Source organism: Aotus nancymaae, unplaced genomic scaffold (assembly GCF_030222135.1).
Source record: "Aotus nancymaae isolate 86718 unplaced genomic scaffold, 86718_ANA_hifiasm-v0.15.2.pri h1tg000058l, whole genome shotgun sequence".
NCBI lineage: Eukaryota > Metazoa > Chordata > Mammalia > Primates > Aotidae > Aotus > Aotus nancymaae.
In genome coordinates this window covers 10,624,911-10,646,382 of record NW_026988472.1, presented here as the reverse complement: position 1 = coordinate 10,646,382, position 21,472 = coordinate 10,624,911, and the positions used below count along the sequence as shown (strand labels likewise).

The following is a 21,472-nucleotide window of genomic DNA, read 5'->3' as shown; positions in this document are numbered from 1 at the left end:
ATCACTTGAGGTCAGGAGTTCGAGACCAGCCTGTGCAACATGGCTAAATCTGGTCTTTATAAGAAATACACAAATTGGCTGGGTGTGGTGGCGCGCACCTGTAGTCCCAGCTACTCGGGAGGCTGAGGCGGGAGGATCGCTTGGTCATAGCTCACTTTGAGGCTACAGTGAGCTGTGATCGCGCCATTGCACTCCAGCTTGGGTAACAGAGCGAGACCTTGCCTCAAAAAAAAAAAGGATTTTTTTCCGTTCAGTGGATTCATTTAAAGCGAGGGCCAACGATATTTGAAATATATGACATCATCTGTCAGCAGAGGCGTGAGGCAACGTGAGGCGGGGTGTGGGGTCTGACGTCATCACGCAGCAGCTTCCTTTCCCCGCCCATTTCTCTTGGCGAACGAGGTGTCAGTTTAACATACAGAAGTAGACTGTCAAAACAACCAAACCATGGGCCTGGGGGAGGCGGGGCCTCAGTAGGCGTCTGCTCGCTAGCTGAAATAAAGCAAAACGCCCTACTTTTGGCGGGTGGGACTCCGGGCAACGGGACTGCTGGCAACAGCATTCTAGGCGCAGGCGCAGAGACCTCAAGGCAGGGCTGGGTAGGCGGGGCGGGGAGGAGGGTCGCGCCGTGCCCTTTGCGCCTGCGCCCTAGCGTGAGGTGGGGCGGCGGGCTTCAGTACAGTAGGGTGCGTGCCGGGTTGGGGGCCGACTGTCTGCCGTCACCCTGAGACGGGCGGCGACGGGATGGCGGCAGCCTCCGGGGCCTCGGACTTGTCTGGCTCCGGAGCGCCCCCGCCCGGCGTGGGAGCTCAGGCGGCGGCGGCCGCTGAGGAGGAGGAGCGAGAGGTGGTGCGGGTCCGAGTCAAGGTGAGGCTGGCGGAGAGTCAGCCCAGCAGCTGGGGCATCCCAGGGGATGGGGAGGCGGTGGCTGTCATAGGATGGAGGGCGGGACCTGAGATTTGGGACAAAACCTGAGCGGCGAAGCTTGAGGGTTAAGTGATGGTGGCGAGGGGGAGGGAGGGCCTGAGAGCCTGGGAACCTTAGCGATGTACCCTGGGGCATGGGACTGAAAATGGAGAGACAGGGGTCTATGGGAAGAATGGGTGGAGCTTGTGGACAGAGGGGAGGGGCTATGGGGCGGGAGGAGGAGCCGCAGTAGTTGAGGGTGGGGTTCTGAGGTATGAGAAGATGCTGGCTGTGGAGTTAGTCAACTCGTTCAGTGTTGAGAGTGCACTTATGAGCAAGTCCCCACTTTGATGAGCTGATGGGCTCGTGGGAGGAGACAAAGAAATGAGATGCTTCGAACACTGAAATAATTAAAAAGGTTATGAACTAGGGAGTCACTTTAGCCAAGGTTATACAGGAAAATCCCCAGAGTATTGAAGGAGCAGAGACCTGAATAAAAGTAGTCAGCTATGTGCATTTTAGAAGGGAAGAGTATTCTAGGCAGTGGGAATAGCAAGGGCAAAGGCTAGGGGATGGGAATGAGCTTGGCATGTTTCCGTAGGTTCCTGATTGCTGGAGTGGAAAGAAGGAGGGGAAGAGTGGTAGGAGGTGAATAAGAGAGCTAAGACAGAGGCAGATCACCAAAGGCCTTTGGTGCGATGTTGAAGAAGAACGCTGTTGCAATAGTTCCAGCAAACGATGGCTCCAACCAACCAGTGGCACTGGCAGTGATGAGAAGAGGGCCCACACATCACTTCAGTGTAATAGAGCTCTAAGGTAGAAGTTTGACATTCAGAAAAAAGATGATGCCTGAGCTGGGAGTGAACCACGTGAAGAAAGTGGGAGGGATGTTCCAGATAGGGGGATCAGCACAGTCATTGGCCTGAAGTCAGGATGGGTTCAAGGTAACTTCTAACAGCTTGGTACTACCAGAGTGTAAAGTTCAAAAAAAACTGGTGAGATGCTGGCTGGGGCCCTGTAGGCCCACCTGCTGGGACCCTAGGGTTGCCATTGAAGAGATTTAAGCAGGGGAGTGTTGTAGGTAGATATGCTAGATTGGTTGCAGCATCATAGAGGACTGATTTAACAGCAACCAGACTGGACATGGTGATTCTGGCAACCATAGTTGAAGGGATATAGAAGAGGGATTGGGGGCCTGAACCATTGCAGTAGCCTCCTCCTCACTGGACACTGTGGTCCAGAACACCTGCCTTGATCTGGCCCCTGGCACCTCTCTGACTTTACCTTCTACCACTCTACACCTCACTCTTCAGCATGGTGATGAGGCTCCTAGTGGCTTACCCCATGTCTTCTCTCCCTAGAAATGTGAGAACTTCTTGGCGCCGGAGTTCCGCTCTTTTGCTGTAGATCCCCAGATCACCTCACTCGACGTGTTGCAGCACATCCTCATCCGAGCCTTTGATTTGAGTGGGTGAGTGGGAAGATGCTGGGGACTGGCCAGTAGGCCACCCACCTCTACAGTGGTTGTCTGGCCTTTGTTTGGTAGGGTTTTTGTTTATTTTGCTACTACAAATAATCCCACAGTGAACAGCCACATATGCATGTCTTGGAGTACAGTAGTCTCCTTTTATCTGTGGTTTTGCTTTCTGCAGTTTCAGTTACCCGTGGTCAACCTCAGTCTGCAAATATTACATACAATAAAATATTTTGAGAGAGAGACCACATTCATATTACTTTTATTACAGTTTACTGACAGTCCCCAACTTACAATAACTGGACTTAGGATTTTTCAACTTTACAATGGTGCAAAAGTGATATGCATTCGCTAGAAACTACTGTGAGCGCCCAGCCATTCTGCTTTTCACTTTCAGTAGTGTTCAATAAATTACAAGACATATTCAATACTATTATGTGTGTTAGATGATTTTGCCCAACTGTAGGCCGATGTAAGTGTTCTGAGCACATTTAAGGTAGGCGAGGCTAACTTCTGATGTTTGGTAGGTTACATATGTTAAGTGCATTTTCTTTTTTTTGAGATGGAGTCTCGCTATCACCCAGGCTGGAGTGCAGTGACACGATCTCAGCTTACTGCAGCCTCCACCTCCTGGGTTCAAGCAATTCTCCTGCCGCAGCCTCCCAAGTAGCTGGGACTACAGGCATGCACCACTACGCCCAGATAATTTTTTTTTTTTTTTGAGACAGAGTTTTGCTCTTATCCCCCAGGCTGCAGTGAGATGGCGTGACCTCGGCTCACTGCAACCTCTGCTTCCTGGGTTCAAGTGATTCTCCTGCCTCAGCCTCCTGAGTAGCTGGGATTACAGGCACCCACCACCACACTTAGCTAATTTTTGTATTTTTAGTAGAGACAGGGTTTCACCATATTGACCAGGCTAGTCTTGAACCCCTGACCTCAAGTTATCTGTCCACCTTAGCCTCCCAAAGTGCTAGGATTATAGTTATAAGGCACCGCAGCCAGCCCCAGATAATTTTTTGAACTTCTCTTTTTTTTTTTTTTTTTTTTTTTTTTTTGAGACAGTCTTACTCTGTTACCCAGGCTGGAGTACAGTGGCCTGATCTTGGCTCACTGAAGCCTCTGCCTCCTGGGTTCAAGCAATTCTCATGCCTCAGCCTCCTGAGTAGCTGGGATTACAGGTGTGCACCACCACACGCAGCTAATTTTCACCATGTTGGTCAGGCTGGTCTCAAACTCCTGACCTCAAGTGATCTACCCACCTTGGCCTCCCAAAATGTTGGGATTACAGGCGTGAGCCTCTGTGCCTGGCCAATTTTTTGTATCTTTAGTAGAGACGGGGTTTCACCACGTTGCCCAGGGCAGTCTCAAAGTCCTGAGCTCGAGTGATCTGCCCACCTCAGCCTCCCAAAGTGCTGGGGTTACAGATGAGCCACTTCGCCCAGCCAAATGCATTGTCAAGTTACAGTATTTCCAATTTATGATGCGTTTATTGGTATATGACTGTCATAAATCAAAAAGCATTTGTAGTGTCATAATTGTTCTATTATTGTTAATCTCTTACTGTGCCTAATTTATCAATTAAACTTTATCATAGGTATGTATATATATGAAAAAAACATAGTATATATAGGGCTTGGTACTATTTGCAGTTTCAGGCATCCACTGTGGGGTCTTGGAATGTATCCCCTGCAGATAAAGAGGGACTACTGTATTTGGAAACGTCCAGTCATGGAATAAATTCCTAGCAGTAGTATTGTTGGGTAAAAGGGTATTTGCTTTATAAAGTTTTAATGGGGCCGGGCGCGGTGGCTCACGCCTGTAATCCCAGCACTTTGGGAGGCCAGGGCGGGTGGATCACGAGGTCAAGAGATCGAGACCATCCTGGTCAACATGGTGAAACCCCCGCCTCTACTAAAAATACAAAAAAAAAAAAAATTAGCTGGGCATGGTGGCGCGTGCCTGTAATCCCAGCTACTCAGGAGGCTGAGGCAGGAGAATTGCCTGAACCCAGGAGGCGGAGGTTGCGGTGAGCCGAGATCGCGCCATTGCACTACAGCCTGGGTAACAAGAGCGAAACTCCGTCTCAAAAAAATAAATAAATAAATAAAGTTTTAATGGGTGTTTCCAAAATGCTTTCCAGACATGTTTTACCAATTTATGATCTCACCAGCGGCACATAAAATGCCTGTCTCCCTCACACCCTCACAAATACTAGCTACCGTAAAACTGCAAAATTTGCCAACCTGATAGCTGAAAAGTGGTGTCTCTTGGGGTTAGATGTGATGGTCATTTTGTTGTAGTGGTGGTTCTGGAGGAATACCTGCCCATGGTGAGAAATTCAAACTGTACAAAATTGTTGGGTATTTAGGATGCTTCTGTGGTTATGGTGAGTATCACGCAACAAACTTCTTTGCATAGTTGCACAAGTATAGCTGAAGAATAAATTCTTGTTATTTGACTTTTTTTTTTTTACTTTCTTACATAAACATTTTTGTTGTGAAAAATAACAAAGATTGCTTTATTTTTGTATGTAGTGAAAAGGTTGCTTTCTTCCTACTTCTATCCCCCATCTACCCTGTTACTGTCCCCATAGGGGACCAACTTTTTTTTTTATTTTTGAGATGGAGTCTTGCTCTGTCACCCAGCCTGGAGTGCCATGGGACGATCTTGGCTCACTGCAACCTCCATCTCCCGGGTTCAAGTGATTCTCCTGCCTCAGCCTCCTGAGTAGCTGGGAATACACTTGCACCACCACACCCGGCTAATTTTTTTGTATTTTTAGTGCAGACAGGGTTTCACCATGTTGGCCAGGCTGGTCTCAAACTCCTAACCTCAGGTGATCCACCCACCTTGGCCTCCCAAAGTGCAGAGATTATAGGCATGAGCCACCGCACCCAGCCAACATTTACCAGTTTCCAGTGTGACCTCCAATGTGTGTTTGTGTAACAAAGTGGGTATAAATGACCTCACCTCAGGCTGCCCATAATCCTTGGCACAGTCCCTTGCACATAGTAGGAAGTTGTTTTCAACACCATCTATATTACCTTCCTTGTTTTGGAAACTGTCCCTGAGGCCTCCAGGGCACCAGTGGCCCTGAGAGCTCCCTCGTATCCTCTGTCCAGGAAGAAGAACTTTGGCATCAGCTACCTGGGCCGGGACCGGCTAGGACAGGAAGCTTACCTCTCACTCCTATCTGACTGGGACCTCAGCACAGCCTTTGCTACTGCCTCCAAACCTTACCTGCAATTGCGTGTAGATATTCGGCCCTCAGAGGACAGTGAGTACCCAGTGCCCCCGGGAGCATTGCTCTGGGTTCCCCATAGGGTGATGCCACCCCTCACAATACACTCTCTCACAGTGGGATGGGCAGCAAGTTATCCTAGGTATAGATCCTGGCTCAGCCACTAGGCCTCAGTTTCTTCACTTGTAAAGAGAAAGCCGTATCTTAGAACCATTGTTAGGATTATATGGGGAAGTTCATATAAAATGCCTGGAACAGTGCATGACTGCATAATGAAGGCTCAGAAAGTGTTAGTTCTAATAATGATAATTATATTGTATTATACTATTATAACATATAACCTAGTAATGTATGTTTTAATTATGTATAATACAAATTTATAATATATAACAGTATAGCTTTAGCATCATGTATTTCCGTTATAATACCTAAATGTAACAATGCATGTTATAATAATGCTATGTGTGTTTATTCATTCACTCATTCTGCACCCATATTCATTTGTTTGTGTTCTTGCTCACTCATTCATTTGTTCCCTTGATCTCTCAGCCACTTTTTCTCTTCTCATCTTTGTTCCTCCACTCTTGCCTATTCTGGTCCCTGCGAGCACACAGATAAATTAAGACATGGTCTCAACATTTGATTACAGACCATACATTAGATAATTGTATTGTGTCGGTATTAAATTTCCTGGGTGCGTGCCATAGTCATTTTGTGCTACTATAACAGACTACCACAGACTGAGGAATTTGTAAGAAGAGAAGTTAATTTCTTACAGTTCAGAAGACTGGGAAGTCCAAGATCAAGGTGCTGGCAGGTTGTGTGTCTGGTGAGGGCTTTCTTGCTGTGTCCTCACATGACAGAAGAGCAGAAGAGAGTGAACACACACCCTCAACCTCTTTTAAGACCCCTAATCCACCAGATGTGGTAGCTCACGCCTGTAAGCCCAGCACTTTGGGAGGCTGAGGTGGGCAGATCACCTGAAGTCAGGAGTTTGAGACCATCCTGACCAACATGGTGAAACCCTGTCTCTGCTAAAAAAATATAAAAATCAGCCAGGTGTAGTGGCACATACCTGTAATCCCAGCTACTCGGGAGGCTGAGGCATGAGAATCACTTGAACCTGGGAGGTAGAGGTTGCAGTGAGCCAAGATCGTGCCACTGCACTCCAGCTTGGGTGACAGAGCGAGACTTCATCTCAAAAACAAAAAAGAGCCCTAATCCCATCCATGGGAGCTCTGCCCTCATTACTTAATCACCTCTTAAAGGCCTCACCTCTTAATATGATCACATTGGTAATTAAATTGCAACACATGAATCTGGGGGGACACATTCAAACCATAGCAGTGTGGTACTGGTATCATATCTACTGAAGGAAAATGTCCTTGTTCTTGGAAAAAACACAGTTAAATATGAAGGGGTAAAATGTCATGGTGTCTGCAAATAAGTTGGCAAAAATAATATGCTTATATATAGAGAGAGATAAAGCAAATGTGGCCCCAAAAAATGTTAATAGGGGATCTAGATGAAGTATGTATGGGTGTTCAGTGCATTCTTTTGTTATAGGGTATGAAATTTTTTTTTTTTTTTGAAACGGAGTCTTGCTGTTGCCCAGGCTAGAGTGCAGTGGCACAATTTCAGCTCACTGCAACCTCTGCCTTCCAGATTCAAGCACTTCTCCTGCCTCAGCCTCCCAAGTAGCTGGGATTACAGGTGCCTGCTACTGCACCCGGCTAATTTTTGTATTTTTAGTAGAGATGGGGTTTCACTATGTTGGCCAGGCTGGTCTCGAACTCCTGACCTCGTGATCCACCCGCCTTGGCCTCCCAAAGTGCTGGGATTACAGGCATGAGCCACCGCACCCAGTCTTGAAATTGTTTTAAATATTTGTGGAGTGGAAGATGTGATTCCCAGCCTCAAGGAGCTCACGTGCCCATTTGGGATGATTGGGGCACTTTATTGATGTCATAATGACATATAAATAGCTAATGTGTATTGAACACTTAGGGCCATTCTGTGCACATAATATTTTTTCATCTAATTGTGAAACTAATCCTATAGGGTAGGGACAATAATTTTCCCCATATTATAGATGAGGAAACTGAGGCTCAGAGAGGTGACAGGACTCATCCCAGTCATACAGACAATAAGTGGAAGAGCAGGATTTGAACCCAGGCAGTGGCTGAACTGGCTCGTTCTTAACCATTTAACTCTACAACATTTTGGACTTGTTAAAATTGGCAGCTTTGCAAAAAAAGAGACAGATGAGAGAGAGAAACAAGGGTCAGAGGGAAAGATAGTGACAGAGATGGGCAGGAAGCCAAATAGGAAAAGATAGGTAGTCAGACACATGGGAACCTCTGCCACTGAGTAGCCATCTGCTTATATCAGTCACTTAACTAATTACCTGGGCCTTGTTTTCCTCACCTGTAAAAAAGACACAATAACACTATTTCAGTAAAAAAAATCAAATCTGCGTGGCTGATAAACATGTGGAGAAAATCCCAAGTTCATGAGAACTGGGACTAATGCCAATAAAGCAGAGAGACAGACACCCAGGAGTCTGGCAGGAATACATCTTTAAAAGGTTATCTTTTTAGGCCACACACAGTGGTTCGTGCCTGTAATCCCAGCAGTTTGGGAGGCTGAGGCAGGCAGATCACCTGAGGTCAGGAGTTTGAGACCAGCCTGGCCAACATGGTGAAACCCTGTCTCTACTAAAAATACAAAAAATTAGCTGGGCATGGTGGCGGGCGCCTGTGAACTTCGCTACTTGGAAGGCTGAGGCAGGAGAATTGCTTGAACCCAGGAAGCAGAGGTTGCAGATCTCAAGACTGCACTCCAGCCTGGGCGACAGAGCTAGACTCTCTCAAAACAAAAACGAAAAACAAACAAAACATTTTTTTGTTTTTTTGGATTTTTTGAGACAGTCTCGCTCTGTCGCCCAGGCTGGAGTACAGTGGCGCAATCTCAGCTCACTGCAACCTCCGCCTCCTGGGTTCAAGCGATTCCCCTGCCTCAGCCTCCCGAGTAGCTGGGACTACAGGTGTGGACCACCATGCCCAGCTAATTGTTTTTTGTATTTTAGTAGTGATAGGGTTTCACCATGTTGGCCAGGATGGTCTCAATCTCTTGACCTCGTGATCAGCTCACCTTGGCCTCCCAAAGTGCTGGGATTACAGGCAGGAGCCACCATGCCCAGCTAATTGTTTTTTGTATTTCAGTAGAGACGGGGTTTCACCATGTTGGGCAGGATGGTCTCAATCTCCTGACCTTGTGATAGGCCTGCCTCGGCCTCCCAAAGTGCTGGGATTACAGGCATGAGACACCGCGCCCACCCAAAAAGTTATCTTTTTAAAGAGGATGAGCAGCTGGGCATGGTGGCTCACACCTGTAATCCCAGCACTTTGGGAGGCTGAGGTGGTCAGATCACCTGAGGTCAGGAGTTCAAGACCAACCTGGCCAACACGGTGAAACCCTGTCTCTACTAAAAATACAAAAATTAGCCAGGCGTGGTGGTGGACACCTATAGTCCCAGCTACTCGTGAGGCTGAGGCAGGAGAATCACTTGAACCTGGTAGGCAGAGGTTGCAGTGAGCTGAGATCATGCCACTGCACTCCAACCTGGGCAACAGAGCGAGACTCCATCTCAAAATAAATAAACAAATAAAGAGGATGAGCTTTCCAGTTTTTAATGAATTAGTTCCTTTCCTACTGTTTTCAGAAGCCCTCTGTCTTATTTACCAAATTCCTGCACATACATGGGTCTGTTTCTGAATTCCTGATTCTCTTATGTTGATCTTTTTTTAAAATTCTGAGCCAATTCTATCCTTTTTTTGTATACATATAAAGATGGGGTTTCACCATGGTGGCCAGGCTGGTTTTGAACTTCTGACCTCAGGTGATCCACCCACCTCGGCCTCCCAAAGTGCTAGGATTACAGGTGTGAGCCACCACACCCGGCCTTTTTTTTTTTTTAATTCTATGCTTTTTTAATCATTATAGTTATTTATTTATTTATTTATTTTGAGACAGGATCTCATTCTGTCATCCTGGCTGGAATGCAGTGGCCCGATCTCAGCTAACTGCAGCCTCCACTTCCCAGGCTCAAGCAATCGTCCCACCTCAGCCTCCTGAGTAGCTAGGACTACAGGGGCATGCCACCACGCCCAGCTAATTTTTGTATTTTTTGTAGAGACAGGGTTTCGCCATGTTGGCCAAGTTTCATCTTGTACTTTGGAACATCTTCCCCATCTATAAGCTTATACAAATAGCCTATCTTTTTTTCTGCTATGCTTATTGTTTTCTTTTTTACGTATAAATCTTTACTCTGGCTAGGCACGGTGGCTCACGCCTGTAATCCCAGCACTTTGGGAGGCCAAGGCAGGTGGATGCCTTGAGGTCAGGAGTTCGAGATCAGCCTGGCCAACATGGTGAAACCCCGTCTCTACTAAAAATACAAAAATTAGCCAGGCATGATAGCACACGCCTGTAACTCAGCTGCTCGGGAGGCTGAGGCAGAGAATCGCTTTAACTCAGGAGGCAGAGGCTGCAGTGAGCTGAGATCATGCCACTGCACTCCAGCCTGGGCAGCAGAGCGAGACTCCGTCTCAAAAAAAAAAAAAAAATCTTACTCTGTCAGCATTGTGATAAATAGACCTAGCTTTAAAAAAATCCAGATAGTCAATTATGCCAGCTTTATTTATTTATTTATGTATGAGACAAAGTTTCACTCGTCACCCAGACTGGAGTGCAATTGTGTGATCTTGGCTCACTGCAACCTCTACCTCCCAGATTCAAGCAATTCTCCTGCCTCAGCCTCCCAAGTAGTTGGGATTACAGGTGCCCACCACCATGCCTGGCTAATTTTTGTATTTTTAGTAGAGATGGTGTTTCGCCATGTTGGTCAGGCTGATCTCGAACTCCTGACCTTAGATGATACACCCGCCTCAGCCTCCCAAAGTTCTGGGATTACAGGCATGAGCCACTGTGCCTGGCCTGCCAGCATCATTTATTAAATAACACGTTTTCTGCAGTGATTCGAAATGCCACGTTTCTCATATATACAGTTCCCACATATACATGCTTGGATTTATTTCTGGGCTTTCTGTTGCATTCTACCAAAGGCTCTATTTGTCTACTGCTATGCTAACACCATGTTATTTTTATGACAGTGATTTTGTGGTCAATTTTAATAAGCTTTTGCCATCCTCCCACTGTTCTTTTTCTTAGCTATTCTTAAATGTGAATTCTTCTATAGAAACCTTAAGGTAATTTTATCCAGTTTCAGGAAAAACCCCCATTCAATTTCTGACTACCATTGCACTGAGTTTATATATTAATTTAGGATTTGGGAAGTTTGACAATTTTTTGATAAGGAAATGTTGTGTGTATCACAAATACTATGTAATACCAGAAGCAGGGGCTAGGCCCACAGCCCATAATGAAATACTTAGATATTTCTTCAGGGAAATGTGTGCATTTTCACACTATGTGGGTTATATAAAGACTATATATAGTTTCCTGTCAGTTCAGATCAGGTTTTGCTACTAGGTGAGTTTGCGCTTGTAGACACTCTTTGCCTGTTTTTTTTTTTTTTTTTTTCTGAGACAGAGTCTTGCACTGTTGTCCTGGAGGGCAGTGGTGCCATCTCGGCTCACTGCAAACTCAGCCTCCCAAATAGCTAGGATTACAGAAGCCTGTCACCATGCCTGGCTAATTTTTTTTGTATTTTTAGTAGAGATGAGGTTTTACTATGTTGGCCAGGCTGGTCTCGAACTCCTGGCCTCTCAATCCGCCTGCCTCAGCCTCCCAAAGTGCTGGAATTACAGGCATGAGCCACCATGCCTGGCTTCTTTGACTGTTTTATTAATGGGATGGGGGGGTTGGTTTTTATCAGTATAAAATGTCTCTTTTCATGTGAAATGCTTTTGGCCTTGAGTGGTGCTTTTTCTGACATTCCCATGGCTACTATTGTTTTCTGTTTGTGTTTGCCAGGTATACCTTTAGGATTCTTTAATTTTTAATCTTTTTGTGTCACCTTGTTTCAGGTATATCTCTCATACATCTCATAAAAACCTCATAGCAGAATTTATGCTTTTTAAGACAATTGACAGTGAAATATATATATATATTTTTGACACATAGTCTTGCTCTGTCACCCAGGCTGGAGTGTGGTGGCACGATCTTGGCTCACTGCAGCCTCTGCCTCCCAGGTTCAAGTAGTTCTCCTGCCTCAACCTCCCAAGTAGCTGGGATTACAGGCACACACCACCATGCACATCTAATTTTTGTATTTTTAGTAGAGACAAGGTTTTACTATGTTGGCCAGGCTGGTCTTGAACTCTTGACCTCAGGTGATCCACCAGCCTTGGTCTCCCAAAGTGCTGGGATTATAGGCATGAGCCACTGCACCTCACCCCAACAGTGAAATCTTTAGACCACTTTTTCTCCTTTAATCTTTCCCACCCTTTCTGGCCTTTAAAATGGAGTTTTGGAACACTTCTAATTCTTAATCATTTTCTGGTCCCTAACCCTTAACTTCTAGGTTTTGCTTAGACAGCTTTAATTTTTTTTTTCTTTTCTTTTTTTTTTTTTTGAGATGGAGTCTTGCTCTGTTGCCCAGGCTGGAGTGCAGTGGCATGATCTTGGAGTGCAGTGGCATGATCACTGCAACCTCCTCCTCCCAGGTTCAAACAATTCTCCTGCCTCAGCCTCCAGAGTTGCTGGGATAACAGAAGCATGCCACCACACCCAGCTAATTTTTTATATTTTTGGAGACAGGGTTTCACTATGTTGGCCAGGCTGGTCTCGAACTCCTGACTTCAAGTGATCCACCTCCCTCAGCTTTCCAAAGGGCTGAGAGTATAGGTGTGAGCCACCACGCCCAACCAATTTTTTTTTTTAATTCCAGGTTATCATTCTATTTTCTTACTAACCCACTAAGTAACTTATGTTTCAGGAATCCTAATGTAACATATATTACAAACCCCAATCGTTATCTTTGTCATTTTAATGATAAATATTAAAAAACCAGGGCCCTCCACCATTTACCTTCCTCTTTGTCTCTCCCTATCTTGAGCCCTTCTAGTCATGCAGGAGTCATTTGCTCAGACAACTTCTTTGTTCTCCTCCAAAAGGGTGCATGGGTTAGATGTACTCTAATGGTCAAAAATGTTTTTCTTTGGCTGAATAGATCTGTACTGTCTTGGCTGGGGGCAGGGCCCTTGGATCTCAGGCCTTTCTTCTTAGTGCTCCACAGGTGCTGTGAGCCACTGTTTGACTGCTTCCAGGGTTATGGAGCAGAAGTCTGTTGCTTGTCTGACCTTTCTATTGTAAGCAGCCATTCTTTGTCTCTGAAAGCTGCAAGAGTTTTTCTTTTTCTTTACTTTTCTTTCTTTCTTTCTTTTTTTTTTTTTTTTTTTGAGGCAGGTGTCTGTTGCCCAGGCTGGAGTATAGTAGCGTGATCTCGGTTCACTGCAACGCCTGCCTCCCAGGTTCAAACGGTCCTCCCACCCACCTCAGCCTCCTGAGTAGCTGGGACTACAGGTGTGCATCACCATGCCCTGCTAATTTTTATATTTTTGGGTAGAGACAGGGTTTTACCATGTTGCCCAGGCTGGTTTTGAACTCCTGGGCTCAAGTAATCCACCTGCCTTGGCCTCCTAAAGCTCTGGGATTAAGCTGGGCACGGTGGCTTATGCCTGTAATCCCAGCACTTTGGGAGGCTGAGGTGGGCAGATCATTTGAGGTCAGGAGTTCAAGACCAGCCTGGCCAACATGGTGAAACCCCGTCTCTACTAAAAATACAAAAATTAGCCAGGTGTGGTGGCGCACACTTGTAGTCCCAGCTACTCAGGAGGCTGAGGCAGGAGAATCAGTTGAACCCGGGAAGCAGAGGTTCCAGTAGCTGAGATTGCGCCACTGCACTGCAGCCTGGGTGATAGAGCAAGACTCCACCTCAAAAAAAAAAAAAATCCTGGAATTACAGGCATGAGCCATTGTGCCCAGGCTAAGAGTTTTTCTTTATTCTTAGAATTTGGACATTTTGGGCTGGACACGATTGTTCACGCCTGTAATCCCAGCACTTTGGGAGGCCAAGGTAGGCAGATCACTTGAGCTCAGGAGTTCAAGACAAGCCTGGCCAATGTGGTGAAACCCTGTCTCTACTAAAAATACAAAAATTAGCCAGGCATGGTGGTGCACCCCTATAATCCCAGCTACTCGGGAGGCTGAGGCAGGAGAATGGCTTGAACCCAGGAGGTGGAGGTTGCAGTGAGCCGAGATCATGCTATTGCACTCCAGCCAGGTGACAGAGCAAGACCATCTCAAAAAAAAAAAAAGAGAGAATTTGAGCATTTCGCCAATGTATGAATAGGGATTGGGGGGGCTGTTGTGTGTTGCTTGTTAGTTAACCCTATCTAAGACTTGGCGAGCCATTCCTTCATCTCAGAGAAATTTTCCTTCATACTTGTTCAGTTGTAACATCTCCACCTGATCCCTTTTCTCCCCTTTCATTTCCTATTATTTCTATACTAGGTCTCCTGGACTTGGCATCCAGGTCTCTCTTCTTTTTCACTCAAATCATCAAGGCTTAGCTCCATGCCTTGCAGTGGTTCTTCTGTTTGGACTTTTAGACCGTTACTGATTTTTCGTAATGTGACCTTCATTTTACCTGTTGAGTGTTTTAGTGCTCTGATTGATGTTTTAGAAAGACCATTCTGGCAGCTGTTGGGAGAGATTGGAGAGGAATACAGAGGAAGTGGGGACTGGTTAGGAGGCAGTTTCAGGTGAGAGATATGGTGGCTGAGACAGGGTGAGAAGATGGAGATGAGAGAACAGGTGGGATGGAAAAGAGCTTTACATGCAGAGGCCATAGGACTTGGCAGTGGTTTGGACCTGGGAGTTAAGAGAGTGGGAGGGGGTGGCCAGGCGTGGTGGCTCATGCCTGTAATCCAAGCACTTTGGAGGCTGAGGTGGGTGGATCACCTGAGGTCAGGAGTTCAAGACCAGCCTGACCAACATGGTGAAACCCCGTCTTGAAAAAAAAAAAAAAGAGAGAGGGAAGGGGGCAAAGATGTCTGTCAGGTTTCTGGTCTATTAAACAACTAAACAGGTAGAGATGCTATTTGTTGAGATGAGGAGCAGGGGGGGGCTATGTCTAGAGTGGATCTTGGGCTCCTCTCTTTGGACCCCTTAGGTTTGCAGTGCCCCATGAGGCATCCAGGGAAAAGCAGCGACATCCAGACGTGGCCTACAGTTTGCTTACCCGCTCAGCTCTGTGGGAGAATTGGGCTCCATGGGAATGCTGCTTAAGGATGGTATTTGCTTGCAAATGACAGTGGCTTAAACAAATAGAAGTTGATTGATTTCACAGAATGGAGTTTGAAAGTTAGCCACTTGGTCCGGGCACAGTGGCTCACGCCTGTAATCCTAGCACTTTGGGAGGCCAAGGCGGGTGGATAACCTGAGGTCAGGAGTTCAAGATCAGCCTGGTCAACATGGTGAAACCCCATCTCTACTAAAAATACAAAAAATTAGCCAGGCATGGTGGCAGGCACCTGTAATCCCAGCTACTCAGGTGGCTGAGGCAGGAGAATTGCTTGAACCCAGGAGGCAGAGGTTACAGTGAGCCAAGATTGCACCACTGCACTCCATCCTGAGCCACAGAGAGAGACTCTGTCTCAAAAAAAAAAAAAAAAAAAAAAAACTTACACGGCGTACCTGTTCCACTGTTGCACAAATATTTTATTTCTAAAGTACGTCTGGGCTGTAGACTAGGGTGAATGAGGTTCAGATCCCAGCCCTACCATTTCCTGGGCGTAGAATCTTTGTCACTTATTATTTGCTCCAAACCTTTTTGTCATCGTCTGTAAAATGAGAATGGTAACATTAGTGTACACTGTTTGTGGGAGGAGGACTGGCAGGAATATGAGAGTAGGAGTTGGAGCTCTTGAGCTTTGGGCCTGGCCTTCAAATTTCCACTCTTTCACTCACTAGCTAAGGGGCCTTGGCCAAATGCCTTATCCCAACTGTGTCTGTTTCCTCATAGAGAGTCACAGTAATAGTAGTGCTCCACCAATAGGATTGAAGTATTGCATGAGTCACTATTTCCAAAGAATTCAGAACAGTTCCTGACACACAGCACTATGGAGTGTTAGCTAGTATTATTTCTTATATTATTGTTGAGCGCTTGTCCTAGTGCTTGGCACATCGTAACTGCTCAATAAATATTACTTTATATCATTAAAATATTAGAGGCTGCCCAGTCATTTCCTGAGATACCTACTACAAACGAATTGTTCATGGTTGGTTGGTTTGTTTGTTTTTTAGATGGAGTCTAGCTTTGTTGCCAGGCTAGAGTGCAGTGGCACTGTGTTGGTCAGTCTGGTCTCGAACTCCTGACCTCAGGTGATCTGCCAGCCTCAGCCTCCCAAAGTGCTGGAATTACAGGTGTGAGCCACCACACCCGGCCTTGATTTTGTTTTTTACATGATTTGGATGATATAGGAAGAGGGACTGGGAGTCGTTGGTGGCCCGGCTTCAGTAGAAGGAGAGGAAGCCAGCCCTGAGGTCTGGGTTCTCATCCCCATTCTCATAGCACTTTGTTCTGTCTGCCCAGGCCCATTGCTGGAAGACTGGGACATAATCAGCCCCAAAGATGTCATTGGCTCTGACGTGTTGCTGGCTGAGAAACGGTCATCACTGACGACTGCTGCCCTGCCCTTTACACAGTCCATCCTCACTCAGGTGTTTTCAGGGACTCTGGGGACCCAGCTGTGGTTGGAGGGCAGGGCCTACCTGGCACCCTGGTTCTGAGCATGCTGGTTGGCATCTGCCCCTAGTCCACGTAGCTGATGGTGGCCTCCCTCCCTCCTTCTCATAGGTGGGCCGTACCTTGTCTAAGGTCCAACAAGTGCTGAGCTGGTCATATGGGGAAGATGTCAAGCCCTTCAAGCCACCCTTAAGCGATGCTGAGTTTCACACGTACCTGAACCATGAGGGCCAGCTCTCCCGACCTGAGGAGTTGCGCCTGCGGATCTATCATGGTGGTGTGGAGCCCTCACTGCGAAAGGTGAGCATCCTCAGTCATCTGTTGAGTCCATCACTGCTGTACTCATTCACAGCTCCTGAGACACATGCAGTCAGCCACACTGCTGTGGGTGGGGGTGGAGATGTTCCAAGGTAGGAAGCTGTCTTTCAGGAGGGGCGAGCAGTCAGAGGCCTAGCAGACTTATCAGAAGGAAGACAGAGGCCCAAGGCGGGGTGGGTGGGTGGTGACTGATAGACACTGGGGCGTGGCTCATCTGGAGAACTCCAGCCTTATTCCTTTCACCCCTGGCCAGGTGGTGTGGCGGTACCTGTTAAACGTGTATCCAGATGGACTGACAGGCCGAGAGCGGATGGACTACATGAAACGCAAGAGCCGCGAATATGAGCAGCTCAAGAGCGAGTGGGCCCAGCGAGCAAGCCCTGAGGACCTGGAATTCATCCGCAGTACAGTCCTCAAGGATGTGCTGCGCACTGACCGGGCCCACCCCTACTATGCAGGGCCCGAGGATGGCCCACATCTACGGGCGCTGCACGACCTGCTCACCACCTATGCCGTTACCCACCCACAGGTGTCCTACTGCCAGGGCATGAGTGACCTTGCCTCGCCCATCCTTGCTGTCATGGACCACGAGGGCCATGCCTTCGTCTGCTTTTGTGGCATCATGAAGCGTCTGGCCGCCAACTTCCACCCTGACGGCCGCGCCATGGCTACCAAGTTTGCACACCTGAAGCTGTTGCTGCGACACGCTGACCCTGACTTTTACCAATACCTACAAGAGGCAGGCGCTGATGACCTCTTCTTCTGTTACCGCTGGCTGCTGCTGGAGCTCAAGCGTGAGTTCGCCTTTGACGACGCCCTCCGCATGCTTGAGGTCACCTGGAGTTCACTGCCCCCTGATCCTCCTGAACATGAGGTAGAGCTGGTTGGACCCCCCAGCCAAGCAGACACTGGTTTTGGTGGCCACAGGGGGTGGCCCGTGAGACAGAGGCACATGCTGAGGCCTGCCGGTGGAGGAGGTAGTACCTTTGAAGATGCTGTTGACCACCTGGCCACAGCCAGCCAGGGACCTGGTGGTGGGGGGCGTCTCCTGAGACAAGCCAGCTTGGATGGTCTCCAGCAACTCAGGGATAACATGGGCTCCAGGAGGGGCCCTCTGGTCCAGCTGCCCCATCCAGCTGCCCTTATCAGCTCCAAGTCCCTCTCCGAGCCTTTATTGAACTCCCCAGATCCACTGCTCTCCTCCTTTTCCCACCCTGATTCCCCATCTTCCTCATCTCCACCATCCACCCAGGAGGCCTCTCCCACTGGTGATATGGCTGTAGGATCCCCCGTGATGCAAGAGGTAGGCTCCCCGAAAGACCCAGGGAAGTCCCTGCCACCCGTACCACCAATGGGCCTGCCCCCGCCCCAGGAGTTTGGCCGGGGAAACCCATTCATGCTGTTCCTCTGCCTGGCCATCCTGCTGGAACACCGCGACCACATCATGCGTAATGGGCTGGATTATAACGAGCTGGCCATGCACTTTGACCGCCTCGTGCGAAAACACCACCTAGGGCGCGTCCTGCGCCGGGCCAGGGCTCTCTTTGCTGATTACCTGCAGTCAGAGGTGTGGGACTCGGAGGAGGGGGCTGAGGCCACAGCTGCATCTTGATCAGGCTTTCTCTGGCCCTCCATTGGCCCCACCAGATCTCCATTCTTTGCCATGAGGGCCAACACATGATACCCCACCTCCCTGCCTGCCAGCCCTAGACCTGTTGGAGCGTAGAGCCCTTCCTCCCCAGGTCTAAGTATGTGGGGCTCTGCTTCAGCACTGCCCCACAGAGGCCATGGCCTCTTTATTCTGTTTCCGTTGTTTTGTTTTTAACAACTATACTTTGCACACATAAAGGTCACTGTGTGGTCTGTGTGTTTCTCTGCCCCCTCCCTGGGTTTTGCTGTAGATGGAGTCCTCAGGGGCCCTTTACCTGATGGAGGGGAAATACTTCACTTGGTGGAGGGAGGCTCTGGCTTCCCTGCTGTGGTGGGAAGAGTGGATGCTGCGAATCGGTTCCCGAAGATGAGCTCAAGTCAGGCACTGCTTGAGGAAGGCCTGAGTCTGTTTTTTGGTACATCCATCTGCCTGTAAGGGTCTGTATTATGTCTGTGAATATGTTTTCAGGACAGCCCCCCTGGATGAAAGATAAGAGTTCCTGGCTCAAACAAGGGCAAGATTCATTACTGAGATTGGGAAGTATGGGCTACTTAGAAACGTTAGACCAGCCACCCCTGGCATTCCACACGTCACCATTTCTAGGATCTTGACCTCTCTGTGAGGTTTATGCGCCAATGCTGGCAGCCCTGGGCAGGGGCCCTGGCCTCCTTTTGTTTTCCACTTCAGACAGGTAACTGCGGACATTAACAAGGTTTGAGGGAGGCATGTCTCACACGTGAGTGTGAAAGCCCACTCATCACATTGTTGAATTACAAAAGGATCTAGGGCTCCTATTCTTGTCACTTGCTTTGGAGCCAGTTTGAAGGACTGTGGCCTAGCCATGCCTAGGGCCCTAAACTGGGATTCCAGCTCATGGTACCTGTCTTAACTATTTCAGCAATAGAAACCACTTATTTACCTTCTCCATCTCACTAATAAGGACAAACATCAAGCACTGATAAAGCTCAGGCCTTAATAGAAGTCACTTAGTTATTTGGAGGATAATGATCAAAAAAAGGTCCTTTTTCCCACTGACATTCTCAGAGGGTGGGACTCTCTCACAGGCCAGGTGCTGTCATCTACAAAGGATGGGTGAAATAACTGGGGTCCTCAGGTCATGGTCTAGCCACGCCAGCTTCTCCCAAGTACCAATCAGGCTTGACCCTGCTTAGCTTCAGAGATCAGACAACATCCAGCATATTCAGGATGGTATGGCTGTGGACCGGGCTGGGTTCTGGCCAGAAGGTGTTGCACTAGGCAATGCTGCCAGAGATGAGGAGGCATCAGGGCAGTCATCCCCTCTGCTGTTTGCACCAAGAATACCATAGAAAGCTGAGGATGACCCTTAAAAGGCTCCCGTCACCCCCAGTGTTGGGGGGAAGTTGACTATTCCTCAAATGAAAGCCCAGTCATTTGAAGAGCAAGACATGACTATTCTGTGTCTAGGGAGCTCAAGCATTGGGGGTCTAATGAGTGCATTTTGTGGATATGAGTTCAGACTCCCCAAAGGACCACCCAACCGATGGGAGTGTCTGGCTTTCCAAGGTCCTGAAATGTCTGTCAGTAAACAGCCGATACCCTCTGGGATGCATTCTGTGATTAATGGAGTCACAGAATTTAATGGAATCACAGAATGCATAATCACAGAATGCCAATTCTGTGGCTAGTAGTTTGGGACTTCTCCGGGACAGAAGAGTCCTTACTGTGATTAGGAGGCTCAGATACCCTGAAGGGCAGAAACCTCCAATATTCCTCTAGGATACTTGGGGTTTATGGTTTCTGCAAAGATGGCAGACAGCAAAGCTACTGATTCTTTTGCCTAAAACCAACTCTGGAGAAACTAGAGAGGGAAACATGGGTTCTAGAAACTGCAGCATAGCAATGAGAGCCCCACGGGGAAATGGAAGGCTGTCTTTAACTGGTGTGTGTTTTGAGTGGTGGGGATGGCCAGAGGCAGCAAATAGAGAATAGGATAAGTTAGGGAAAAAGAGATTTAAGTTCTGGCTCTCACCTCTCCCCTATATTGCCTTGGGGAGGTCTTTGCCCCTTCATTGCAGAAATCATCCATACCACTGGTACACATGTCTAGGGGGCTAGGATCAGGGCAGCAGGGCCCTGCAGGGGAAAGAAATAAGCAGCCAGAGGAAATCAGTCCTCCACCTCTCCCCCTTCAGACACCTGGGCTGGTGGATTGGACCTAAGGAGACTGCCACCTGTTTTTTCGGTTTTGTTTTTTGAGATAGAGTCTTGCTCTGTAGCCCAGGCTGGAGTGCAGTGGCACAATCTCGGCTTACTGCAACCTCCGCCTCCCGGGTTCAAGTGATTCTCCTGTCTCAGCCTCCCAAGTAGCTGGGATTACAGGTGCATGCCACTATGCCTGGCTAATTTTTGTATATTAGTAGAGACGGGGTTTCACCTCGTTGGTCAGGCTAGTCTCGAACTCCTGACCTCAGGTGATCCATCCGCCTCGGCCTCCCAAAGTGGTGGGATTACAGGCGTGAGCCACCACACCAGGCCAAGACTGCCACTTCTTAAAGCAGTTTTCCGCCAATGATTTAAAGATGAACCCCCTACTAGGGGAATTGTCAGGTGTCCAAAGAGCAAGTGAGCGGGATAACTGTGCTTCTGTGGTGTCTGCAGCTGTCCACCCTCTGGTTCCTCTCTCATGCATCCTTTTACCCCTGGAGCTCCAGGTCATTGAGCTGACTCGAGTTGGGCCTTCAGCCTTTCCTTAGTATGTTCTATCAGCCAGGAGGGCAGATAACTTCAGGGGCATGTAAGTTCACCGCCAAAATAACCAAACACCAGGGCAGTATGACTTCCACCAAGGAAAAATAAACTGGACATTCTCTAGTGCTGGATAACAAATTACCCCAAACTTAGCCACTTAAAACATAACAGGGCTGAACACAGTAGCTCACACCTGTAATCCCAGCACTTTGAGAGGCCAAGGCAGGCAGATGATGAGGTCAGGAGTTAAAGACCAGCCTGGCCAACATAGTGAAACCCCATCTCTACTAAAAATACAAAAATTAGCCAGGCATGGTGGCACATGCCTGTAGTCCCAGCTACTCGGGAGGCTGAGGCAGGAGAATTGCTTGAACCCGG

The 21,472-nt window shown here is 47.9% G+C and overlaps 1 protein-coding gene and 1 non-coding gene across 2 annotated transcripts; one reads left to right on the top strand and one right to left on the bottom strand.

Moving 5' to 3' along the window:
* The first annotated feature begins 660 nt into the window (after window positions 1-660).
* Window positions 661-20,662, top strand: TBC1D25 (TBC1 domain family member 25). The gene is made up of 6 exons (XM_012471673.3): window positions 661-867; window positions 2,268-2,377; window positions 5,503-5,657; window positions 16,243-16,370; window positions 16,507-16,695; window positions 16,967-20,662. The coding sequence occupies exons 1-6, from the start codon at window positions 745-747 to the stop codon at window positions 18,323-18,325; spliced, it is 2,064 nt and encodes a 687-aa protein (XP_012327096.1). The 5' UTR covers window positions 661-744; the 3' UTR covers window positions 18,326-20,662.
* LOC135270011 (small nucleolar RNA U13) lies at window positions 19,046-19,146 on the bottom strand. Its single transcript, XR_010338239.1, has one exon. It is a non-coding gene; the product is annotated as a small nucleolar RNA U13 (small nucleolar RNA).
* Window positions 20,663-21,472: the final 810 nt, after the last annotated feature.

Coding starts and splice junctions, on each gene's coding strand:
- TBC1D25 (XM_012471673.3), top strand. CDS start 745: ATGGCGGCAGCCTCCGGGGCCTCGGACTTGTCTGGCTCCGGAGCGCCC. Junction 868..2,267: donor TGGTGCGGGTCCGAGTCAAG/GTGAGGCTGGCG, acceptor TTCTCTCCCTAG/AAATGTGAGAACTTCTTGGC. Junction 16,696..16,966: donor TGGAGCCCTCACTGCGAAAG/GTGAGCATCCTC, acceptor ACCCCTGGCCAG/GTGGTGTGGCGGTACCTGTT.